We start from the raw sequence: 19,390 nt of genomic DNA on the forward strand, positions 1-19,390 counted from the left end.
GTTGTAGGTAATGTTATGCAATGCAGTGATCTTACTTGGAGTTCTCTGCTTTAGCTGTAACAGTTAGCCTCCAACCCACACTTACATACCCCATAAAAAGCTATCTGAAACAAATATTTAGGAATCCTTGCACATTGCCAATCTGCCTCCTCTTTCTTTATTTTTGCTTTTGATTGCAGGAAGTGAGAATAATTCCCTCTACTTGTACTACAAGGGTCTCTCAAAGACACTGCTAACCTTCAAATTTGACACTGTCAAAAGCGTCCTGGACAAAGACCGTAAGGAGGATGATACAAATGAATTTGTCAGTGCTGTGTGTTGGAGGGCACTGCCAGACGGGGTAAACATTTTTTGCTCATTTTCCCTTCTTGTTGTATCTTAGTGTGGGTTTAGCAGGTCATTTATCTGGGTCCAGTGGGTAAAAAGGTAAATATGTGTCATAGATGGTGAAATATTCCCTTTTGGGTAAGGAAGCAACAAAAATTTGGGTTACTGCAACAACATGAGCTGTGTCCCTGTCCTGTGGTAGCCTCACCCGGAGGCTACTGCATTCACCAGGGCTGCCTTAGGCCGCTAAACTACTGGTGCTGCAAAATTCACTGCATTTTTATGGAGGCTGTATTAGTCATCCACAATGTGGATCCTGTGGAAGTTGGTTGTACAAGCAAATATTAAGCTGCCTTAGAGCCTAGGTCAGGCATCCCCAAACTTCGGCCCTCCAGATGTTTTGGACTACAATTCCCATCATCCCTGACCACTGGTCCCGTTAGCTAGGGATCATGGGAGTTATAGGCCAAAACATCTGGATGGCCGCAGTTTGGGGATGACTGGCCTAGGTAATGTTTGCTTTGATTGCCAGTGGCAGAGGTTTTTCCGGACCTCCTGTCTGGTATTCTCTTAATTAAAGGACCTGGGTGCAATCCTTGGGACTTTTATAATGCAAAACACATCCTCTTCTGTGGAGCATGTGGATAATTAGAGCTTGGTGAGAGTGCAAGCTTTGCCTCATGCTCAGTTTTAAGAATATTGTTTTGGTCAATGGTGTTCATTGTATCGTTTTGCTTTTCTTTGCTTTCTTCCCATTTTCCTGGCTCACTGTTAGGCTTTTTTTGTATTTCTGTTTTCCCTAGACAACCAGCATACATTATTTCAGGTTATAGGAAAACAAGGAAACCCTGAGTATCTTTCTTTGGTTCAGGAAAGACTGTTCTGTTATTTCTACTCTGTCTTGGCCTCGAATTATAGCAACCACCTTCCTCTTCTGCATGTTGCACTAGCAACACTTTGTGACACATTTGGATACATGTGTCATGCCACTAGGCCATGGTTAGGCGAGCTAAGGCCTGGGGGCTGGATCCGGCCCACGGATGGTCCAGGAATTAGCGTGTTTTTACATGAGTAGTATGTGTGCTTTTATTTAAAATGCATCTCTGCGTTATTTATCTGGCCCCCCATAAGGTCTGAGGGGCAGTGGACCGGCCCCCTGCTGAAAAAGTTTGCTGACCCCTGCACTAGGCCATAGCATTCCTATTTTTATAATGCTTTTAATTGCCACCGAGCAAAAGGATGATGTTCCTTCTCCTTGAAATGCTGACTTAAGACTGCATTTCACATAATCTGGCAGAAAATCCGGCTCACAATTAGAGGTTTCAAATTAGTGGCTCAGTTGAGGCAATGCTCCCAACCATTGTTTGGAGAACTTGGAATGCTCCATTGGCTTGTAACCCGGGGGGGGGGGGGGTGTTACAGTGTAGCTTTCTTTCACCTTCCAGGTTAATAGTAACTCTCTGGTCATCACCCAAGGTCCTTCTCTCCATTCTTTCCTGGTCAGAGCTGAGAATTTTTATCAGTTCTGTTTTAACTGCTATCTTGTGGTTTTGTTCTGTTCTGTTGTTTTATTTTAATTGTGTAAACTGTCCTGGTACCAATTTCAATGAAGGAAGTTTATATAAACGTTTTCCATACATAAATAGCATTGTTTGTTGCAGTGTCCAAATTTGCAAAGTGTGTTTAGGACTTTCTTTACAAACCAGAATCACAATCATTATTTATATTTGGCTTCTGATTCTTGATAAAGGATCCGTTTGAAGATTTAGATATCACAACAAACAATAGTTGGCACTTAACAGGAAATAAGGAGAGGTCATTCACAACTCTTCATATCTTATTTGGAAGGTCACTTATATTGAACTGGTGAGTTGAGAGCAACCAGCAAGCAAAAGTAAACAAAGAATAACGGCAGCAAAATACTGATGTATATTTTGCTCTAGGTGGCTTAGCTTGTTCAGAATGAAGTATACACTTCCAGAGTTAACAATAAATACATTACTTCTGGTACAAGAGCCACCATAGCTGCTAGAGGGCCATGAAAATTTTGTCCCAGGTTTTTTAGACTAAGGGACACGGGTGGCACTGTGGTCTAAACCACAGAGCCTAGGCCCTAGGGCTTGCCAATCAGAAAGTCGGCGGTTCGAATCCCCGCAACGGGGTAAGCTCACGTTGTTTGGTCCCAGCTCCTGCCCACATAGCAGTTCAAAAGCACGTCAGAGTGCAAGTAGATAAATAGGTACCGCTCCGGCAGGAAGGTAAACAGTGTTTCCGTGCGCGGCTCTGGTTCGCCAGAAGCGGCTTAGTCATGTTGGCCACATGACCTGGAAGCTGTCTGCGGACAAACGCTGGCTCCCTCAGCCTATAGAGCGAGATGAGCGTGCAACCCCAGAGTTGTCTGCGCCTGGACCTAATGGTCAGGGGTAACTTTACCTTTACCCATGTACTATCTAAAACCAAAGTGGCACATTGGTTGCCAGATGTTTAATATATTGGCCTTGTTCTCAGCTCTCCCACCCCAGTATTAGACACTTTCTCAGATACAGTGTTGGAAGCTAGTCATAGCACTTACTTAGAGGAAAGCAAAAAAGCTATTGCTTGTGGACACATACACAGTTTGATTATGTAGATTAGGCATGGTCTCAATCTACCAGTATTGTTATAATGAAGCCATTTCTTTTCATGCCTGTTTGTGTGTGTTCATTTCGCTGTGTAAGTAGGTTGGCTTGGGAAGGACTTGCTAAGTAGAAATGCCATGTAGAAAAGCCAGAGGCTTCTGGATGTTGGGAGAAAATGGAATGCAAATCAGCCATGGAAAAAACCTAGAATCTTTTTCAGAGAGAAGCCAGGAAATAGTACCAGTAGTAATATAAGAGGATTGTGAAGAGCTCGTAAATCTAGCTTTCTGCTGATGGGGCCAGAATTATCGGTTTGCCTTCATCAAGAACTATTAATTGTGTAGTCTTTGTGCAGCATTGTGAGAATATCCAAGTAGATCAGGAAACTGGAACTAAAGTGCCATTCCCTACCGTAGCACCTGTTGCTCGAAATAGATTCAGAATTCAATTTCCTATGTTGCTTTCATTGTTGTTGGAAAGTTGGCATTGGGGATGATTGATATGAACTGACCTGGTCGCATTTCTCAGACCAATGTGCAGATATGAACTTAGTTATCCATCAGTTTTCACACTTCCCAAATGTTCAGTGCAGTTCTCGTCTCAGTCAAAACACTGGAAATGTATGAGATGAAGCTATGTTTAAGTGTGTATATAAATATATGTAAATTTTGTGAATTTGGGGGAGGGGGATTTCAGATTAATGTGAAAAGGTGCATGGAACCAACAAAGGTGGAGACTGATTCATCCATCCCTAATTGACATACTGTGCTATTTATCATAAGTGCATGTTGCTTTGTGGCACGGCAAAGGATATTCTAAAATACATTTTTTAGATAGTTCCAAGATCACTTACTGTAAATTTTGGGGAAATAGATTTAGTCACCTCCCAAGTGTTGACTTCTAACACACTGAATCCGCATCTTACCCAGGATAATCACTTTAGAAAGAATTCAGCCACAGGGAAATGGTAGAATCATCCCTCTCATTGATGCAACTGGCCTCAAAATGCCAGAGAAGGCAAGAGGCTTGTAACTATTCTGACCTCTTCATCCTTTCAATTGGGGATGACTTGAATGTCTTCAAGGCATGTAGCACTAGACCATACAGTAGATAGTTAACTCCTTACTTTATTAAATATGTGAAATGTCATCTGACCTTTAACATTTTATTAGTTAGAAAAATTCTTATAATTTCTGTACAATTTGTGTAAAATGTTTGAGACAATCAGAACTATGTCATCAATGTTTGTGGCCATTATAATTGGGTTTGGTACATTTATATTAATTATATTATCCAGCTAAAGTTAACTGCTCTTGGGAGCCTTTGATTTTAGTGGGGAGCATGTGGTACCCAGTCACTGCATTTTATTTCTTCTGTGCAGTCTGCTTTCAGTGAAAAGTTTTCTGTTTTGCAGTCGTGCCAATATGCACTTGGACTGCCTTTACCGCTCATTTTTGTCCCTAAACAGCAGAAGAGACTTGCTTAGCCTGTTTTGAATTAGACAAGAATCTCAGCCGTTAATGTAACATTTACAAGCAAGTGCATGCTACTGAAAAAGAGTGATGTTTTGTGCCAAGTAATTTTAATGTCACAGTTTCTTAAAAGAATTGCAAATTGTGCCAGTGTGTATTTGCATATAATACTTATTAAGAGTACGGCTCCTATCACCTTCTAGATCCCCACAGTGGATGCTGTTTCCTATGTGAATAATTGGAAAAGGTGCCCAGCTGACTGTAGCAACTCTTTACTCATTATTACCACCTCAGGAGTCCCACTCTTGAGATCAACATGAGCCTGTCATGGTGTTATTATTAGTGGCACAGTTGCCGAATCAAATTTCAGTGTTTTGACACTTCAGTCCTTCTGCAAGGCCCTTTAGATAATGTGATTATGCAGAGTGCAGGATTTAGAATTCGTTTGAATCTTTTTTTAGCAGGCTCATCACAATTCCCACTTGCTACCTTCTTACCACAGGTAGGGCTCTCTAGAGATTCTTGTCCAGGAAATTGTTTCTCACTAACATAAAGGAGATCTAGGAAAAGGTCCCATGCCACCATTCCTCAGTCTGTGTGGTATTATTGCAATTAGCAGCCATATGTTTCTCTTGAGTTCAGAAGTCAAGTTTGCAGAATAACTCTTCAGCACACTTCTGCATAGTCTTAATTACAAAGCCAACCACATCTTAATTGTCTTTTAACTTTGTGAGATTGGCAGAAGAACAGCCACAAAGTTTATGATTTGTTTTTGTTTTAAATTATCTCAGAGAAAATAATGGTGCCTTTATTACCCTGTGCAGTACCATATTGCTTTATGTTCCATCCATTCACTTTTTGAAAATTACTAGAAAACAGCTTTCCTAAGAGCTTGGGTCCTGATTTTCACTCCTGTTATGATTTGTTTTCTTACTATTATACTTTCAATATTTTCTAGTCAGGCAGAGGGGAATGAGATTTAAGTTGTTTCTTAAATTTGAGAATGGGCTTGAAATATTTGGAGGCTGAAAAGCAGAGTCAACCAAGACTGCATGTGGTGAAATAGATAGGCAATAGTTGGGTTTTTTATTGTTTTGCAGAGTTGGGGAAGACAAAGCCCAACAGCAGTTCTTTCAGAATGGCATAACTGCCAGCACTTGTGATATGTGAAACCATGCTATTTCTTTTTGTGCGGTCGAACCAGCTTTTTCAGATTTGTTGCCTTTGTCACAAAATATGTTTTAAGTATGCCACATGGTTATTTTGGTCATCATAGATGTAATAGTTCCTATTCCTTAAGTACGAATATGAGATTGTGATTGGATTGTAGTGTATTTTCCCCACTCTTTCACCCACCTCTCCACAATTTACAAATTCATTTAAATATCTGACTTCTATACTTTAGGACCCAAAGTTAAAAGCAAATTGTGGTTGATATATGTTGGCATTGATCTTAGTTGTAGTCTCCCCTTGCTAGGGTTTGCCTCTTCCAAGTCTGCCAATTGTTAATTACCCCCCTTTTAACATTAGTAGCTCTGAAAACAAGGCATGTGACCTGACTTCTTACATATTATTTTCCAGTGGGATATAGTGTATACAGTATCTTTCTGGCGTTTACAAATATATATTATAATCTAGGGCAAGTACACTCAGTTTTTATAGCAATTTAAAATGTGAGATTTCTGGAGAGGTGATTTTCTTCCCGCATCCAATTCAGAAAATAATATGCAAATGTAGGTACACATATGCGCTTACATCTACAGCTGTAACTACACACACACACACACACACACACACACACACACACACACACACACCTTCTGAGACATATATTTATAAACTAGATTCAAGAACATTGTGTTCCACTTAACAGCAATTGTATCATCATTATAATAGTAATTACCTGGATTAAAACACTAGTTGAACACAGATTGCAATTGATAGACTTTAGTGTTAAAATTGTTTTTCTCTAATTCAGATTGATAATCCATGCCAATCGCATGTGCCTCAGATCTGTTTTGACCCAAATTGTAGCGCCAACCAGCTCCCAGCGTCACACTCACCTTCTGGATAGTAAAATACATTCTCCTGCTGCCATGGAAATCACTTACTTTATCTTATTAGTATATTGTCCTGTTAATTAATAACCCTGAAAGGGTGCAGAGAGTGAAAAATTTAGAAAGTATGCAAGATGTAAAATGCCTTTTATCCAAAGGCAAGTGGAAGAGTTTAACTAGTATTAATTAGCATGGGGTTCCTGAATTGGCTTTGGTCAAGCAGGGAAAATTATTAGTCACAGGGCACAATTGATCAGGCATGTCTTATGTATAAACTTTCTTGAAATGAATTCATATAGAGTTTCTACGCTCTTCTTACTTATGAAAAAATAAAAAATAAACTTTAAGTCGATATTACAAAGGTATGAATAAAACTAACCATGCCAGAAATACAATTTGATACAACAATATCAAAATAAACATATCTTTCTGTGTGTGCTATGAGTTCTATGCCATTGTATGATTTGTGTGGGATGTATGTACGTACGTACATATATGCAATGTAACTAAATATTGCAGTTCTGCTTCTTCCATTGATTGGACTTGTGGACTTGTGCAGGAGGTTCCTTTTGTGGATCTCTCTTTGAAAGCAGCAGGTCGGTATTAAGTTCAAATAAACAGTATTATTAAATGTTACCCACAAAAATGGAAACATAGAAAACATTCACTCCAAAGCTGGGAAATGTAGAAAACTTTCAGCCCAGACCTTTAAGACCATGTCCCGGCTCTATTGCGGAAGTTGTAAGCACAGAGGATTCAAAGTTTATTTATGAGAAATATTTATAAATATTGTTCATAACAATATAATTATAAAATAAAACCATGTAAATTTTTAAAATCAACAAACAAGAATGATGGAACAAACAGGAATAATAGCTCAGTCAGCAAAGCATGAGACACTTCATCTCAGTGTTGTCAGTTCAAGCCACATGTTGGGTGAAAGATTCCTGCACTGTAAAGGATTGGATTCGATGATCCTCGTGATCCCTCCAACTCTACAATACTATGATTCTGTGAAAACAGAAATAGTATAACTTTTTATTAAACATCTTTGCTGCTCCCGCCCCCAAAAGCCTCCAAGTGATTTACAAAGTAATTAATTAATGCATATATAGAATCAGCATAAAACAAAACAGAGAAAGACATTTTCTTAATTGACCTCATAAGCTTGGTGGCACAGGGGAGTGTTCACAGTCATTTAAAGGTTAAAGCAGAAGGCTCCTGCTGAATCTTTAGACTGATGATACTGATGCCTCAGTTTCTTGTTGCTGTCAGATGAGCCTCACTCACTTGGGATGACCAATCACGCTCCTGCGGATGGGCCCAGTTGTAAGAAGAGCATCTAAAATGCCATGGATATTGGATGAAAAGGTCATAATGGTGTAGGATTCCATGGTATATTGGGAAAGCTACTAAAAGCAAAGAGGAAGAGCTTGAATTATGACAAGTGGAATGCACTAGGTACAATGAAGCATGCAGTATAACCAGAATTTTAATGGGGTCAAATAAATCCTTGAAAAATGCAAAGAGAATTTGATTTTCAGAAAAGGTTAGAGCAATTACTCAAGTTATGAGGCTATCCAGCTTATGGTCTACAAGGAAGTCTCAGAGGTGGCATTAATGCCACCATTGTTTTGGGAGACCTTAGCATCGAGGCCACGTCTTCCTTGTCAGGTGTGGCTTAAGATTTCATGGCCTCCCTGTGATAACAATTAAAGAAAATTCAAAGCATACACCCACCCACCAAAGAATTCTGGGAACTGTAATTTACCCCTGACAGACCTAGAGTTCTTAGTACCCTCAATAAGCTATAATTACAGTCCCCAGGATTCTTTGCAGATGGGTATATGCTTTAAAGGTCTGTTGTAAATGCCTTAGATTATAATTGGCCCAGTCCATTAGTCAGATACACACACCAATCCATCCTGGAGGTGTGTACAGGACAGGATGCTGATGATCTGAAGGGAGAAAAGCTTTTGTTGAGTTGGAGCTTGTGGGTAAGGAGATGTGAGACCAACCTGCTGTATGCTTGATGCTTGCCCACCTTGGTTGCTTAAAGTCTATATGGATGGCTCTTGGAAGCAGTTAATTATTCTATTGAAGAGGGGTGGTTCGCATAGTCCCGAAATCCACCAAAAAAAACCCCCAACAGATCTAGACTTGCTTGTCCAAGGCTATTGGTGAGAGGACATGCTGCTTTCTGGTAAGTTTCTTTAATTCCCATAGGACGCTTTATTCGCCTTGTCCTGCAAATTTGGTATGAAGATGCACTCATCCCAGAACACTGAAAAGAGTTATGTTTCTTATTTTCATTACTGAAAATCATGAGGCAACCTCATTCAGTGTCTCATGTTGTCAAGCTATTTTTACTTGGCAGTGTTGAGAAGTGACATCTCTAAAAGCTTCCATGAGCTTCTCCATATGGTGTGTGTCCTACTGAGCTGTCCCATGAGTAGGCATGCTTTCCTGTTTATCTGTTGATATTGAGGGGTTGGGGAAAGAATCAGTGTTATGTTTTACAATATTGCCACTGCAATGCAACCTGTCGAGGCACAGTTAGCAAGATAAAGGAATTAGGGAAGTAACTGGAAGAAAAAGAAATAATTACAATGCCTATAGCCTTTGGAAAAATTCTGTTAGATGAAAGTGCTGGTGTCAGATATCATGGTTTAATTGATGCAAGGCCCCAGACAGGTAGAAAGGCGGGATATAAATAAACATAATCTTCATCATGTGTGTGTGTGTGTGTGTGTGTGTGTGTGTGTGTGTGTGTGTGTGTGTATTGGGCTCCATCTAAAATACATGGAGTTAATTCATGTATCTTATAATATCGAGCAAGCAGTGTTCAAAACACAGGTTTTTTTAAACTTACGGTAGGTTCCAAAACTTCTCTTAGAATTCTAGCAATATCAGGTCATGTTTCTGATCCTCACTGCTGGCTTTGAAGCCATTAGCGGTGTGACAGAGAGTTCTTAGTTCTTACAGAACTCTTGTAACAATCCTCAAATCTCTCCCTGCTGTTGTATAGTATCCTTGAAGTCCCCTTCCTCCTCCTCCTCCTGTACTATTACGGCTTTGGTATTATATCTGAAGAAGTGTGCATGCACACGAAAGCTCATACCAATGACAAACTTAGTTGGTCTCTAAGGTGCTACTGGAAGGAATTTTTTATTATTATTTAATCCATTACCCATGGCATTGTTAAGAAATAGTAATAAGCTGCTACCAGTTCTGTTGATGCTGAGTGTAGATCAAGCAATAAATCAAAATTATAAGGTAGGTTCATAATTGAAGCTTTATGACTCCCCTGAGATGAGGTCATAGAACTGTTCATGAAATTCTGCTTTCCTCCCTAACAGTAGGAATCTGTATTTCTAATTATATTAGCAAACCCAGTTCTCCAAGTGCTGGTCCTTGTGTAATCAAAGTGGCAGCATCCACACACAAGGAGATGTCAGCAGACTTGGAGAACCTCAAGGTTTGCAAAAGTACAAAAAATATTAGGAGAAAGATTTCTAAAGTGGAAGGGTCCCAAAACAGCCCAGTGCAGACTGAGCATGCTCAGTGGGCACAGAATGCTGACTGACCCTTAAGGCTAGGGAATGGAAAACACGAAAGAGGAGAAATGGAGTATCCTGTAGAGGAGGCAGACCCTACACTACAACATTTTGTTGTAACCAGGAATAACATTTCTCTTGAATCCAGCTTGGATTCTGTGTGGTGGACCGTTTCAAGTTAGTGTTCCGTTAGAAGTTACTCAGGAACAACAAAGCTGCATTAAACAAGCTTTCCCTAAATTAACTTAATTGCAAAAGCCCTTAAATGACCTGCACTCTGTGTGTTCTTTAAAAATAAAATTTCTGCATGAGCTAACAATTATTCTGACCTGGATTAAACCTGCCATTTTAATTAATTTTCCTTTCGTTTCTTTCTTTCTATGCATTAACATGTGTTTAATTTAAGATGTAATGCAGCCAGGAGCTTGCGATGCAAAGGGGGATGTAATAAAGGGTCTCTTAATAATGGCTCTTTGTAAAATTGGAAGCTGAATACACCTCCAACATGGGCAAACAAAATGTCTTTTGTCTACACTTTCAGCCTTCCTTGAGTAAAACGAAGGATTCTGCCTGGTTTTGCAGAGCCAACTGATTCAGATTGTTGCCTTTTATGTATATTTAAAATCTCTGCACAATCCCTGTTGCTAAAGGCATTGTTACAGCCTGGTCTGCAGTGATGAGTTGGCATTGAGGACAGCAGAATAGAACCATGCAGACGTTGCTCTTCTAATGCGAAGGGCTAAGTATGGCTGGTTTTAGCTTTTTAAACTGTCATCATCATAGTGGCATGACTTTTCTATTTCTTTCTACAGAATGCTTATAGTATTTCAGCTAATAGTCTGGAATAGTCAGAAAACTTTAAACTAAATCCCCAGATTTTCTAACTCTGAGCATCCACTTTACTTGGTTCCTTGAAGTTTCTACTGTATTAAATTATAACAAATGTAACTTGCAACAAAATATTATAGCCTGTCATCAGTACCTAGACCAAAGTAGCTCTGAGCAACTTACAGAATGCAAATCTAAATGGCATGAAACATTAAAACCCAGTGTAAAAAACAGCAATACAGAAGACCTAAAGCAGTGGAGTAGCTTCATGTTCTGCCACCGGGGGCAGAGCACAGGCGGGGGCGGGGCTGGCACACATTCTGGGGCAGGGTGCGCTGCCCGCGGGGGTGTGTGTGCGTTTTGGGGGCGAGGTGCGTCGCTCGTGGGGCGGGGTGTGCGTTCTGGGGGCGGGGCGCCCAGCGCGGGTGGGGCAGCCGCCATGGCGCCCTTGGGATTGCGTGCTGCCCGGGACGGAGTGCCCCCAATGCCCCTCCCTTGCTACGCCCCTGACCTAAAGTGCGCATCCAAAGTATCCATCCAATTAAAAAGGCAGTGTACAAAAGAGGCCATATACATAGCTAGTTACCCTCCCAATTAATGACTGACTGCCTGGGTAAAATGTTTTTGCCTGGCACCTAAAACAGAGAATGAGTGCCAACCATGACCTTTGGGAAGAGCATTCCTGAAGGAGGGAGCTATACAACATTAGAGGACTCAGGTTTGGGGTTGGTTCTAGCCCAGAACCACAATGTTTCCTATCTATGGGCTGGATAGTGGGGAAAGTGTCATTTCCCCTTCTAATCATGAAACATCCTTGCCTAATGAATGGGAGGGGGTATTTAATCTCATGGCATATGGTAGCGGATGCCCCCGCTGTATACCAATTGCGGCAGATCCCAACTACATATAACACTCTATAATAACCAGCATGGGTTATCTTTTGGATTTTGTGTGAGGGAAATCTTAGATACTTGGAGACTCAGGCAGAAGTTGAACAAAGAGAAAGTTTTATTTAACAGAACAAAGTGGATAAAACAAAGGATGTATCAAGAGGTACAGTGGTACCTCTACTTACGGATTTAATGCGTTCCGAACGCATATTCGTAAGTCGGAAACATTTGTAAGTCAAATCCCATAGGAATGCATTGGGAGAAAAAAGCATATCTGATACCAATGCTTTCAGTGTTATGGTACCAGTCAAAGACGTGCCTCCTTGTCTGTGCATTTTTTGACATGTTAGCTGCCACCATTGGGAATTGATGTTTATTTTAACTACGTTCCAGTCTGCCCTGGTACCATTTGGGTTAGTGTCGCCAGGTGTGTGGGAAGAAGGCAGATGGTGTCACAATGTGTGCCCTTTACTGTCTCCTCTAATTCCTCTTTAGCTTGGTTGCCTTCATTCCAATTGATGTTCCATCCAGTAATGAGGATGATGGTGCAAGTTCTCAATTGAGTTAACCTTGGCATTAATACTTCACATTATTAAATTTCAGTCTCATCATGTCAATAAATCAGTTATATGTGCACATCTAATTAACTATCCAATCAGTAAAAACAATGCTTCAAATTATTACAGTGTGTTTCATCAGAAAATCCAAAAGCCATCTTGTGAATTTCAGCCATGTAGAGGGGCCTCCATCAGGTAGTTAAGGAATATTTGGGTGCCACAGATCAGCAGACGGGGGGATTGTGACCATCTGATTTACCCCAAGGTGAAATATAACAGTGGTGGGGCTCGCAAGAGTTTTTCAGAGGAAATATATGGAGATTATCCCTTCATCTGATTCACTAACTGAAACACTAGGCATTTCCCACAATTATTTTAATTGTGCATTTTCATAAATAGAGTTACCCTTACTCTCCATTACCTTGAATTGAAAAGACTGGTCTTGAAATCCTATGGCCATCAGGCTTAGAATTTCCGCTTGATAACTATCTCAACCATTGCATCTCCTTAAAGAAGAAGTGTCTTTATTTCATTTCTCTTCTGCAACTCATCTAAAAGAGAATTATTGTACTATAGGTTGATACCTTCAATTATTCACTTATGCTCAAACAGCATGCATTGCAACAAAGAAAGTCCTCTAATCACTCCCCACAGCATGGTAACATCACTTCTGTGGAACATAATGGTTTCTCCTTTAGTGATAGGCTATGTGATATTACTGCCAACTCCATTAGGGATTTTAGTCCTTGTTGTACATAATAAAAATCCTTTTCTTATTTTTCTTGAGAGAGTGAGTGAATGTAGAATGTCACTCATTGTACAATGAGTGAATGAATGCTTTTAAGAAGATTTTTAAAAGCTTAAAACAATTGTTCTGCATGAATATATGGTGTTTCTACCATTTTGTTCTGTGTTCTGAACTTGCAACAATTTTTTTTGCCTGTCAGCAGGTTCCAATGTTGATAGGCATTATATTATAGATAAGGCTCTTGTTTTGCTAATGTTTTGCTCTTTAACTGAGAGCAGTCTATGGCTGCATTCCCACTGGGGAAATTTACTCAGGGGCATGAGTATGAATGTTGAAATGCTGCCTATTTATAGAGAAAATTTGAATGCTTTCAGTACTGTTTTATAACTTGCACAAAACAGTAGCTGGTTTTTCTTTTTTAAAAAAAAATCAGCAAGGCTTGGCAGCTAGAATGAAAGGTTGCATTTTAACACATGGGTAGATGCAATATTCAGGGGAATAAAAAGAGATGTGGGAACAACTGCGAGTTTCTGCTCAGGGCTTGGTAACAAATTGAATACTTCATTTGGAAAACTCAGGATCGGTTGTACAGGTCTTTTTGAGATTCTAAAAATGATGTCAGCAGGTAAGAAAAACTAAAGAACTTGATAGCTAATGAAAACAGTAATATAATCTCAAATATGAGTCATTTCATGCTTTTGAAATGTGATGCTTTCAGACATGCTGAAAAGTGTTCTTGGGTCAAGGGCACCCTGCTTTTGTTTTGTATTCATTGCTGCATGCATGAGACAGGAGAACCAAACTAGACATGACTCAGGAAATTCAGGAATAGCATCTCCAACTTTTTAAACTTAACCCAGAAGGCAGAAGGCATCTTCAGGGTGAGGATAATTCAGATTAAGATAATTACATGGCAAGAATTGATCAATGACCCCTTTTGAACATTTTTAAAGTGGGGATCTTATTCACTAATCCCCTACACAACACTTTGTATGGCTCTAAAAGGGGTCAAAAAGAGAATTAGAGTTTTTAAGAAGCAACAATACATTTGAGAATTTCAGAAAGAAGTTGAGAGAGGACAGTACAGTGGTACCTCGGGTTACAAATGCTTCAGGTTACAAACTCCGCTAACCCAGAAATAGTACCTCAGGTTAAGAACTTTGCTTCCGGATGAGAACAGAAATCGTGCTCCGACGGTGTGGCGGCAGCAGGAGGCCCCATTAGCGAAAGTGGTTCTTCAGGTTAAGAACAGTTTCAGGTTAAGAACGAACCTTTGGAACGAATTAAGTTCTTAACCAGAGGTACTACTATATGTTGGTTCCCCCCCCCAAAGAACTAAAGCTCCCATCAAGAGAATATTGTTTATTATGAGAGAAGGGAAAAGGCTAATATTCACAAATAGTCTGGATAACCATTACAAGAATATTATTTACATGACTGAGGTGTGGTTTCTACAGCCTAGAAAGCAAATTTGTAGAGGAGGAAAACATGAACCGAAATGAAGTTATCACATCGCGGAGGGTAGAGGGATAGCCCCTTCCCTTATCCTGCTAAAAAGAGGGGGTTAGATGTCCTCCTTTTCCAGAGTCACCATAGCGATCCATAGCTAAAAGTAGAAGTCGGCAAATGTGTCCTCTTTTTTGCTCTTCAAAATATGGCAACCCTAAGTATGGGTGGCCCTGTTATTGTTTGTTTTTAGACAAGCAGTGAAACTTTTATCACAGCTGGGCTTTCAGGGTACTGCTTTTTTAATTGGCTACTTTTTTAATATTTTCCCATAACTTTACTATTCTATAATATTTTACAGTTTATAAGGCACATTGGCAATCTACAGGAGAGATATAAATGCTAGAAATTTGAAAAACTGAATATTATTAAACCATCATATCACATTCTAAGTTAATGTGTTTGGACATGGAACATTAAAATGTCCTCTAAATCAATATCTGATTCAAAAAACAGAAGTTGTGATATCCCTCTTACTCCTGTGGACAACACTGATCCTACAATTTGGAAAATTTACAAAGTTGTGATTTATTTATTTTTTTAGGTCATAGACCAAGAAGGAATGTCTGAAAAGAGTCATCCTTGTGGACTGAGTTATTACACTTATACACACCACACACACACACACACACACACGTATTCAAACTGGTCCAACATAGCTTTGTTAGAAGCTTGGATTAAAGGAATATACATCAGTCAGTTCACTATTTCTTGAAGCTCCTAACATCAGTTCATAGCCACTCATCTGGTTGTTTGTGTGTACAAGAATTGCTTTAATGCGATTAGCCAGGGATGTTTTACAAAAGATAAGCTTTAGAAGGAAAAGCAGACATGTTTTGAGCCATTTCTAAAGAAAGAGGGGGGAAAGTGACAAATACGTTCAAAAAGAGCATGCCAGGCATAAGTAGAAAGGAGAGGGAAATTTGTAATGTTTGATGTGACAAAAGATCTTGCGCCTAACTACAAATTAAATTCATGATATGCCTAGGCTAGAATATAATAGGAAGGTGAAGACATGGCCCTCCAGCGGAAGCCAATTGGTATATTAGAAGTCATAGCACCATTTTATTTGCATGCATTCTCTATGCTGTTTTGCATTCTGTTGCAATACATTTTGAAAGCATCTCTTTATGTTTGGCAATTGGTGAGCTTAGACAAGGCACCTGAGACCTTTTGTACTGGTGGCTAAAAAACAAAGTAAACTTAGTGTTTCTTGTTTAGCTCCCACGCAAAGAGATCTGGATGTAATTTCATATTTGTATGTTACTTTGAAACACACTGTGCTTTTCTCTAAATGGTTTCCTAACTTCTTCAGGTGCAGTGTTTTTAAAAGATAAGTCAGATATCAACTTCTCCTTAAAGTTGGAATTGCAGAATCAAAAGTGATTTAAGTATACAAGCAGCCACACCCCCTTCCTAGTGCCTGCAGTATAACCCTGATGATTTTTCTTGTTTTGCAGGAGTCCAATGTGCTGATTGCTGCTAACAGTCAGGGTACAATTAAGGTAAGTTAGTCTATGCCACTCAATTTTAAAGAACATTGGTAGCCACAAGGTAACTGAAAACTGGAAAAGCCCATTCCTAGAGTTGCTCCTTACTCCAAGTGTTTATAATGTGAAGTGATTTATTTGCATCTGCTGTAAGATGGGGTGTGTGGGAATAGAGTGAGCTTGGAGATCAAATATGCCCAAATAAGAAAAAGGGGTGGAGTGTAACAGTGTCCAGAAGGCCTTTTGGGGCCTCTCTGGAAGGCAATGAAACATGAGAAGACTGTCCCATTTCATGTGAGACTTTTTTTTGATGGTCTCTGTGCAAGTTGCACATGAAGAATGCTGCACCAACACAGCCAAGAACTCTGGAGCTTACAGTTCTGGAAATGTGCTAGATACTCCCAGTCCATCTGAGAAAATGACGGTCCCATTCAGCAGCACTTTGAACCTTGGCATCCCATTGCCTCGGTGAGCACTCTTGTGCCCTTTCTGGACCTGTTCGATCTCTTGTCTTTCCGCTTTCATTTAAATTGGAAACAAAAATTCAGAAGCTGACTCCATCTCTGTTACAGTGCATCTAGATAATTTGAATAACTGAGCTGGATAGCTAGGTAAATTATAACACTAAAAGGAAATTGAGCTAAAAGCTAGGTTATTTCCCTGCTGATAATCTGTCTGTCTTCTGGCCAGCTACAAATCCCTAAAGTAGCTTTGGAAAAGAAGCTCAGAGCTTGAAAACAACCTTGAATGGGGTTGCCTTAAGTGCTCCAAACACCATTTAAATGATTCTTCTTTGAGTTTCTCCCTTTATAGTCCACAAGGCCGTCACAAATTTGCTGTGCAAATCTGTACTGGGAGATGGTTATCCAGCTTCAACTCACTGGTTTGTAGTAATTATATTAAGCCTGAAGTCAGTACAGATATTGGTGGGAGAACTGGTTGTGAGCTTACCACCTGTCATTTCTAACATTCTTTAAAGGGAAGCTTTGAAAGACTGAGATTGTAACATTCTACCCTATGTGCATTTTGTACATAGAAATACTTTCTACCTTGTGCCAAAGGTTCCTTATGCAATACCTTCATGTATTGCAGTACTAAATGACATGAGAATGAAAGGGACCAGACCAGGGGTCACCAACCTACGGCCTGGGGGCCGGATAAGGCCCAAGGGACTTGTTTATCCTGCCTGCAGTGACACCCGCTGACACCCGCTCTTACCGGCGCAGTGCCCCACTTCCGGGTAAGAGGAGCACCAGAAATAGCTTGTGCGCATGCGCACGGGCCTCCTCCAACCCAGATGTGCATCAGAAATAGCGTTTGTGCACGCGTTGCAAGCGCTATTTCCGGTGCACATCTGGGTTGGAGGAGGCCCGTGCACAAGCTATTTCTGGGGCTCCTCCAACCCAGAAGTGCCAGAAATAGCGTGTGCACGCGTGTACAGGCGCGCGCTCCCCCGCCCTACGGCCCGCTGCGCAATCGTCTCTGGAGACACCGGGCCAAAGCAAGGAAAGCTTGGAGACCCCTGGACCAGACCACTTCCAAGGGCCACATTAGACAAGGAGCCACCTTTGTCTCTTTTCTATTCCTCAATAAAACAGGATGGGAATTCATGTGTAATCTTTTCATGAAACAAGGAAATGACCCAACAGACCTCACTTCATTGCTTCAGGCTCTTTTTCTTCTAGCTTAGCTCACTTGTAGTATCGGGAGCTAGGCTAGGGGAACGAGAAGTTTGGGTGAATAATCATGTGGTATGGGGGTCTACCTCTGTTCATCCATTTTATCTGTGTCTTGTTAATAAAAATTGATTTTCTTCCTGCCTCCCACTTAATGCATGCAGCCATGTAAGCAACAAATATGGTTGCCTGCACCACCTCAAATTTGGCCCTAAGCTAGAAGGTTGTTTGTGAATAAGGAAATAAAATGGTGTCTGCTTAATTGTTTTCTACTTTTCGTTTAACCAGGTACTGGAGCTAGTATGAAAGATGTTCTCTCTCAAGGCTTTGAATACTTGATCCTGCTTTCATCGGGGATTCTCAGTGGGGCACAAAACCGAAGCTAACCTGCTCTTCCTTCCCAGAGTGATCACATTTTGGGGGGTTTGTTTTCATGTACGGGACACTCTTAGGACACTGTGGGAATCTGGGAAGCACCTGGGAATTCAGTACCACCAACATTAACTCCACAGACTTTGCTGCTGCTGGTTCTATTGCTTGTCTAATTTTTATGATGGGGGAGGGAGAAGTGGATTCTTTTAAATAATAGTGGATGCTGGAAAATGAATAGTCAAAGTTCATTGAGCCACACATAGAAGCAGATGGCCCTCTGATGATAGACATGGTGACAGGTTTGTCCTCGTACCAGGATATTTTCAAGGGCTGTGCTTTGGAGCCACCTTCTGGATCACCACATCTGTCCTTTTTTCTCTTCTCCCCCACTCCCCATTCCCACGAAGCAGGGAAACGTCTGTTATCCTGACATGTCTTTCTAATTTGAGGCCATCAAGTAAAATTTGATTTAGTGGCTTTTGTTTTTGAAATGAGTTTACTTTTCCAGAGCAGTCTGTTTAACAAACATTAATTCCTCTATCCTGATGTGAGGGGACCACTTCTAAGGCCACGCAAGCAGCTCAGTCTCCAAGTCCGCCTGCTGCATGGCCACTTCTCTGGACTGCCAGCTAAGACAGGGTGCCATCAGTGATGTGGGCATGTGTTGTTTGGGAGCAGATTTGACGCCATTATCTCCTTGACAGGCTACCAAACTGTCAGTAATGACTTTCTGTCCCTTCTGATCTGAATTATATTGAAATTCTGTAACTGGAGGTGAAAGGCCACAAAGCCTGTCCACATACGGTCCACTTTGTTCAACCCCTCCCTGCCACTAAGCACCCCATCCCCCATTTATGTCACTTGTAGAAGCCAAGCATTTTGAATGTTGTAATATATTTTGGGGACAGGCTATGGTAGCCTTATTTTTTAATAACCATGCATACACTTAATTGTACAAGTGAAGAGAATGGGGAAATAAACTGTGATTTCAAATGTTCCATATTGTTAATTTGTCAGCCAAAAAAATGAAGGCTTGTTTGTTTGGGGAAGATGGTGGGGTTGGCATTTTGGAAGACTTCACGCCCCTGAAAAATAGGGCTACTATTTTTTATTGTTGAATTAATTAATTAGTCCGCTTAATCAGAAGAAACCTTTAAAGGGTGATTCCAGTTAATTGGTTAGCAGATTTTTTCGAACAATCTTTTTCATGTAAGCATTTATATATGAAAAATCCTGCAGATGGCAAACATGAAAAGAGGCGTTCACCTTTTCTCTCACATTGGATGGAATGA

At 40.4% G+C, this 19,390-nt stretch overlaps 1 protein-coding gene and 1 non-coding gene across 3 annotated transcripts in view; both read left to right on the forward strand.

Moving 5' to 3' along the window:
* The window catches only part of COP1 (COP1 E3 ubiquitin ligase), a 110,621-nt gene extending 91,526 nt beyond the window's left edge, over positions 1-19,095 (forward strand). For both annotated transcript variants that reach the window (XM_035121329.2, XM_035121331.2), the window contains exons 18-20: positions 180-340; positions 16,021-16,065; positions 18,015-19,095. In XM_035121329.2, coding sequence (XP_034977220.1) covers positions 180-340; positions 16,021-16,065; positions 18,015-18,032 — 224 coding nt within the window. In that variant the 3' untranslated portion in view covers positions 18,033-19,095. The remainder of the gene's footprint in view (positions 1-179; positions 341-16,020; positions 16,066-18,014) is intronic.
* Positions 10,512-10,648, forward strand: LOC118089611 (small Cajal body-specific RNA 3). The gene has a single exon (XR_004693164.2). It is a non-coding gene; the product is annotated as a small Cajal body-specific RNA 3 (non-coding RNA).
* Positions 19,096-19,390: the final 295 nt, after the last annotated feature.

The sequence above is a fragment of the Zootoca vivipara genome, chromosome 7, assembly GCF_963506605.1.
Source record: "Zootoca vivipara chromosome 7, rZooViv1.1, whole genome shotgun sequence".
NCBI lineage: Eukaryota > Metazoa > Chordata > Lepidosauria > Squamata > Lacertidae > Zootoca > Zootoca vivipara.